The 7,666-nt window shown below is 36.4% G+C and overlaps 1 protein-coding gene across 1 annotated transcript; it reads right to left on the reverse strand.

The window, feature by feature from the left end:
• Positions 1-2,582: 2,582 nt before the first annotated feature.
• On the reverse strand, positions 2,583-3,788 carry LOC107474816 (stemmadenine O-acetyltransferase-like). The gene has a single exon (XM_016094453.3). It carries the CDS (start codon positions 3,786-3,788, stop codon positions 2,583-2,585), a length of 1,206 nt encoding a protein of 401 aa, XP_015949939.1.
• Between the last annotated feature and the right edge of the window lie 3,878 nt (positions 3,789-7,666).

Genomic DNA, 7,666 nt, shown 5'->3' on the forward strand with positions numbered 1-7,666 from the left:
ATCAATGACTTAAGGTCACTTAAGTCCTCAATTCCAAGCCAAGAGTGCAAAATCTACTCTAAAACTAAGGAAGGCATTTTAAGAAACACTTGAAATGCATAAAAGAAAAATATCATAAATTAGAAGAATTAATAAAAATTATAGCTAACCAATGCAAGAAAACAATAACAACAATTCAAATAAGCAATAATAAACATGAAGAACATCAATTGTATTAAAGAAAAATAAAAATTAATAAGTAAAATAAATAAACTAAGATACTAGAACAATAAATAGTAAACAAAACTAAATTAAAATAAAATCAAAACCTAAATCTAAGGAGAAATTAAACTAAAAACTCTAAATTTCTAAAGAGAAGTTGGAGCTTCTCTCTTTAGGAATTAACCTAAAACAAAATTCTAAACTACTACTACTCTACTTCTACACTCTTTTGGTTGATCCCTCTTGAGACTTGCCTTCATATGCATCAGAAATGAGTTGGATTTGGTCAAAATTGGGCCTGAAATCGTGAGCCACGTGTTTACTTAAGTAAATCACGTGCCACTATTCGTTCGTACGCATTTGTCTTGCATATGCACAACTGGACAGATTTCCAAAACTTCATTTCTTCATGATTTATCCACTTTTGCATGTTTTTTCTTTATTTCTCCAAGCCATTTTTGACTTCTAAACCTTGAACACTTAAACAAACATATCACGGCATCAAATTGGATAAAAGTGAATTAAATTTAACAATTTTAAATCATAAAAAGTATGTTTTTCACAATTGAACACAATTAGGAGAAATTCACAAAATTATGCATTTTCTATGAATAAATACAAAATAAGTTGATAAAATTCACTCTTTTCAAACAAAAAATTATCATAACGGGTTTATCATCTATTTTGTCCGAAGTACAAATTCTCAAGAACTTAATTGTCAATTTACTCTTTATATTTTTGTCCAAAAACACATGTTTTTAACAAAAAACCCAGAATGAAAATACATATATTTTTTTTTCATTTACTATGGAGTATGCATTTTTTTTACTTAAAATATATATATATTTTTAACCAATCATATTTTTTTATTAAATAACATAATTGTTGCTACAAGGCGTACTTGAAATCAATTGTGTGTAAATGGACTAGACAAAAGGGATCAAAGATGGCAGTGAAGGTACTTAAAGTGTCTTCGCATCAACTTCAAGGCGGTAGTTGGATGTACCAGCAAGGGACTTTGATATCTAAGTTAGCAAGAGTTTAAGTTAGTTTATATGAGAATTAGGTTAAGAAATACCTGAGTTTGTTAGGTATTTATAAAGAGAGATGATAACTTAGTCATATGAGTTAATGATCTTATTAAAATGAGTACGTAATTTCTTCTCTTATTGCATGGGATGTTAATTAGCCCACCTCGTATAGTTATTAATATTAAAATATTATGAAAAAAATGTATGATTAAAATTATAATTTTAAAACTATTTATTAAAGCACTTACATTTAAACATGTTAAAAAAATAAATTAAAATTAGTATATTTAAAGATATTGAAAATTTTGAATTCATAACAAAAAAAAACTAGTTAAGAGACTAATTTAGTACATAACATTCAATTTTAAAAACTAAAATGAATCATTTAATGCATATTCAAGAACTAATTTAATGTATATGCAATAATGGTATGACAGATAATATGTTGACAAACAATATTAAGATACGTTGTATAAGATGACATATAGATCAATAATATTGTGATACGTGATAGAATTATTTATATCAATATGTCACATGTTACTAACTGACTCGTTAACATACTGTTATATGTAGTCAAATCATAAAATAATACATATATTAATTGTCAATATAATCAAAGTACGTTAATATACTCTTAACGAAAAATGAATCTGAAATTAATATGATATACTTTTATCAATATAAAAAATATAATTAATATAATTAAAATTAAAAAAATTAATACATATTTTTAATCTGAAAAATCATTTTGAAAGTTAAGTCCAATAAATCATTACTTTTTGACAAAATAACACAATACATCTCTAAATTGACCCCAATCCGAATGACGATGAGAATAATGCTAATAACAATAACAATTAAGAGTAAATCTGAGATGGGCCTGGCAAATACAACTTATAATTGGCCTGTTTCACGTTGGACCGAATAATAAATGGAAAATTTAGTAAGGTTAAATGGAGCAATCCATTGGCTAGCAGCAGACTCTTAAATGGAGCTTAGATTCGCGACGGATTAATTCTTAACCTGTCGGGTTGGGGGATACCGTTTGGGTAAACAAAAAAAAAGATATAATAACACAAAGATAATTTATTTAATTTAATATATAATATTATTTAATTATTTTAAGAATAATTAAAAAAATTAAACTATTTTAAACTTATTTCTTTATTATCCCACACTCAGACATACATTTTTATAAGAAAATATATAAAAACTCTTAAGATTCCAGCAAGGCAAACTGGAGAAGCTCGGAGTTACGCTGGAATTCATCCATATCAAGCTCGGTCATGGTTACCCATGCCTCTATGCCATCTCCAGTTCTTGTAGGAATCAAATATGTCACATTCTTCATAGGCAAATTATGTTTCTCACCTTAATTGGCTTCCCCCATCCAAAATCAACTTCATAGAAACCAAATCTTGTCCAACTACTAAATCCACAACATGCAACAAGATTTTCAGCCACCCTTAATCTTGCTTCCTTGAAGAATTCATCGAACTCATCCAAACCGTCACCCTGAAGCAGCATATCTGAATAACCCGCACTAGCTTCTCTAATAGCATTCCTAACCATCACCACCAAATCACACAACTCTTCTGTTCCATAACCTCCGTCACCCAAATCCACCAATTCAGAAATAGAATAAAGCCAAAGATTGCCAAACAAGTTTTTTGGCAACGGTGGCACCATTCTGTTGCGAATGTTGACGATGTGGCACACCATAGAAGCCTTGTAACTTCCTTTTGCTACTTGAATTGCTGATTTCCATATGAGTGCTGTGACAGCTTCGACGCGAGTCGGATTAAAGCTTCCAAATCTAGCTCTCAATCTGGACAAGTCCGTTGGACTAAACAAGAAACACTTGGTCACGAGCTTTTCATTGCCACCACCGACCATGAGACTAGTCATGGCCCATTCTATTCCCCGTGGAGGGAAAATCAATTCCGCATCCATTTGAGGTGGGTCTACTTGGTTGAAAAGACCCTTTGCAGTTTTAGCCCAAGCATTGAGGAATGATGATGTTGCTTCGGCATCTGCTACCTTGTGTGAGAGGCACACACCAAGTGCAATACCCCCACACTTGAATTCACTCAACTGAACCGCCATGGTCACTTTGTGTTTGTCATCATTATGATCCAAACTACTAGAAACATTATTATATGGGTCAAATGGCAAAAGCTCCTTCATTTGGGATTGAGGCCTTTTGAGAATATCGGTAAGGTTAGTGGGGAATTTATACTCAATGTAAGGTACACCTTCATCATTACAATCAACAGAGGATGGTGAGGTACATTTCAATCTTCCACATAATGGGTAATATAGAGTGAGAACTTTGGATAAAGAAACCTTTAATTTATTGGATATGGTCTCGACATCATGAGTTCCAAAGGAACTATTAATATCAGTGGCTGAGTAGAATAAAATTATTGGAATATAGATTGGAGGAGCCATCTCATCAAGGAGGGAGATTTTGAAATCTCTAAGGTGATTAGGAGTTGGAGACGATGGCTTTACCATTACCTTGATAGACACAATATCAAGTTTAGGCATCATTGTTGTTGGTTCAATCGATTTTTGAAATAAGGCACCGTTTTTAGGCTTGAGTTTGCTTGGTATACTAGTGCGTGTGTACCTTTATATAGGAAAAATTCTTCTACGGTATTTAATTTGTTTTACAGATTATATTTGTATACATTTTTTTCATCTCTTTTGTATATTTTTCATCTCTTTTAAAAATTATTTGTATATTTTTCTGTAAAATTATTCATTTTGCACATTTTGTTTATTGCGCTCACTTTTTATCAATCATTTTTAATACTACAAGTGAAATACATAAACGATGTATATAACAGTTTTTTCTTTTTAAATTGAGACAACATAAAATCAACCTAAAGCAGCACGTAATTATTGATATTGCATATTTCAGTTATGTACGAAATGTCTCTGGTACTGGTTGTGAGATGGAGGTTGCTAATTGTCTGACTGGAGCAATGGGAGGTGATACTTGCAAAGACACTCCAAAGCTCAAGTCATAATGGATCTAAGAGGTATAAAATGTGTGAAATGAATGGCGTACTTGAGGGGGCCTCTGACTCCCCTTTATATAGCTAGTGAAAGTTATCTCATCTTATCTTATTTAGCTAAGATAAGAGAGGTATTTGAATTTGAATATTGGTTAGAAGATGTGGAGGCCGATTCGGACCTTCTAGAGAAAGGGAATGGGCCAACCTCGGGTATTCGAGTCGGAGGCTGTTCTGGTGTGGGACCCGAAGGTCGGGTCCGTAACAGTTGGGAGGAAGCCCAAACCCGGGTAGTCGGTCTAGGAACCAGGTCTGTGAGCAAGTGACGTTGGTGTCGTGTTTGGGAGGCTCGTAATCCGGATTCGTTAGTCAGGGTCAAGAGCCGGGGGAGTTCCCTGGCCGCTTCACGATTTGTGATAGGGAAGGTCGGGTCGGGTTTTGGTCGGTTTGGGCTTTCTGTCATTTGCCCATTGTTCTTCCCGAAAGGCAGTTTGAGTTTTTCGAGGTATCATAATGGCATCGAATGTGAGGGGATGTTTCGGTCTTTTCCTCTATTTTTGCCTTTTGTCTTTCCATTTTAAAAACGCTTGGTAACTGCTTCACATCTTCTTTTTATTTCCCTCGGTTTGGGATCACTTTCTTCATTCTTCTCTTTTTCTATCAAAGACCGTTTCGCATTCTTCTCTCGGTGTCTTTGGATTTTCCTGTGCCGTTTGTGCGTTGGTTCTGCGCTTTTGCTTTTGATTTTCGGCTTGCATTAGACGTCATCAGGTTGATTTTTTCTTCTTTTATGCTCCGATTTCTTGCCTTTTTTTATCTTGCTTGCATTTCTACATTCCTTTGTGTTGGGATTGTGTAGCGAGTTATTAGCTGGGATGCACACCACAGGTTTTGAACGTAGCTTTGATTAGTAGTAGATAGTAGAATTTGGTGTATTGTGATTTTTCACCGTATGGCTCTGGTGGGTTGATGGTCGTGCTCCTCTCCTTTTTTTAGGTTTGTCACGACAGAGGAGTGAGGGTGTTCGTGCTCCGGTAATCTCGTCCGGTGGCGTTCCCTCGACGTACTACTGGGTGACTTCCGGCATCTGGAGAACGTCGTCTCGGATGACGGAGGCGTATCTTCGGTGGCTCTGCGATTAGGGGGAGATTTGTGGAGGTGACGTTTCCGAGCGTCAAAATGAGCTCGCGCTTTCTGGGATTGACGAGAATGTTTGCAATATAAATTCCGACTCGCCCATCATGTTAGATTTAATGTGGGTATACGAGTCGAAGTTTACACGGCTTAGTGTGCGAATTCATTTCTCCGATTTTGTTCAGGCGCTGCTGAATCGGTGTTCCGTGGCACCGTCTCAATTACATCTAAACAGTTGGGCAGCCATCCGGACTTTTGAGCTCGTATGTGAGTATTTGGAGCTCCCAGTTTCGGTTGACGTCCTTTTATTCTTCTTCTTGTGCACCCTGTCGACGAAGGAAGGGAAACACAAGAAGGGATATGTGTCGTTTAGGGCCTAGCCTAACCGATACATATTTGGTTTGTTGGAGGACTCTTTTCACGGGTTTAAGCGGGAATACTTCAAGGTGCGCCCTGCTCGGGGGCACCATTTCTTTTTCGTTAACTTTAGAAGGAGAATTTCAGTTTGTGATGTATTAGAACTTTGGTGCTGGGACATCGTATTTGACGCGCGTTACCTATAAGGGGTTGTCCTTGTAGAACAATGACATCGCTGATGTCCTTTCGCATGTTTTCGTGGAGCATCCTTTGAACCCCGAACATTATGGGAGACCCGGTGACATGCCGGATTTATATTGGGTGTGTGACTACTTCTTTTAGCTTTCTTTTATCTGTCTAAGCTTGGAACTTATACCTTTTCTTTTGTTTTTTTCAGTTAAAATGACCGGTGGTTTGAGTATATTTGCGAGATTGAAGGCCGCCATGTAAAATCCCGAATTAAAAAAAATTATTAATAAATTATTTATGATTTATTATAATTACTTGATATTATATTTTTGAGATTTTGTATATAGACCGGAAAAACTCTTATTTACAATTTAGAATTTTATAATTTAAAAATAATGAGTATTCTATATATTTTAATTTAATATTTTAACTTTATTTTATAAATAAAGGAGAATTAATTTACATGTCTCTAATTTTTTATTAAATTAGAATTTGAATAAAAATAATTTACAAATTGTGATCGAAAGGTATTTTTGAGATGAAAACTCTGTATTTAATTTGGTTTTTAATTATTATTCTACTTTTAATTATTTTATAAAATTACACTACCACTCCTGTTTTTAACAAAAATACCTAAACTAACCTATACCACCCTAAATCTTAACACTACACTTATCTCTCTCACACTCACCCTCTCCAACATACACACACGGTTCAGAAAGAACAGAAGAAAGAAAGGAAAGAAGAAAAGGAAAGAAAGAAAAAACAGAAGGAAAGGAAGAAGGAAAGGGGAGGAAGGAGAGGGGGATCCGAGAGAGAAGAAGAGAGCACTGGGGAGGAGGAGCCGTCGCACCACTGCCGCATTGCTCTAGATTGCCGCCTTGCCACAGCCGTGCTGTCGTCTCGCCATTGCTATCGTTAGAGAGCAGAAACGCGCAAAGGGAAGAAGCCGCCACTGACCTCACATCCGTTGCCGCCGACCATGAGCCAGTGAGAGAGGAAGACGTCGCCGCCATTCATGCATGCTTCTACCGCCGTGGAGTGCGTCGACGGGAAGGGGATCCCAACGTGAGAAGAGCAGTGCGCGAAGGAGAGAGGGAGAGGGGTCCGAGACTGAGCTGGTTCCCCTCATCGCTGATCTGCCCAGCTACTATCGCATGCTTTGCCGCCGCCGCTGGTGATGGGTGGCCTAGCCTTCGCCGCCGAGAAACGCCGCTATCGTCACCAACAACCACTGCCGATAAGGTTTTGAGTTTTGGGTTTCGTTTCTTTTGAGTGTCTGAAAATGTTACAATCACTACATGTTAGTTTCAGTTGTCGTCGCCGGAGTCCGGTTGCCGCTGCTGCTTGAGGTGACTGCTGGGGCTGCCTCCAAACCGGTTCAAAGACTACCGCTACTTTGTTTTGTTATTATAGTAAGTATTTTTGTTTCGGAGACCTCGCGTTAATGTTCTATTATATGTATTAAAGTCTTTGCGATATTAATGGTCTTAGGAGTTAGAAACTGAGGTTGCATGTTGTGTTTTAAAGTTGTTATGCTATTGCAAAAGTGTGCGGAGCTAGAATTGAAGTTGTCATTGAGTTCGAACTGAGAAAAAAGAGTTCAGTTGGCGCGTTTGGGTTACGGTTTCAACTTATAGAGGTAGGGACTTTTTCAAAGAACTCAATTTTATAATTTGGAATTGTTATAAATGGATATTAATGTGATAAATGTACTTCTATTGACTGTAT

Source organism: Arachis duranensis, chromosome 2 (genome assembly GCF_000817695.3).
Source record: "Arachis duranensis cultivar V14167 chromosome 2, aradu.V14167.gnm2.J7QH, whole genome shotgun sequence".
NCBI lineage: Eukaryota > Viridiplantae > Streptophyta > Magnoliopsida > Fabales > Fabaceae > Arachis > Arachis duranensis.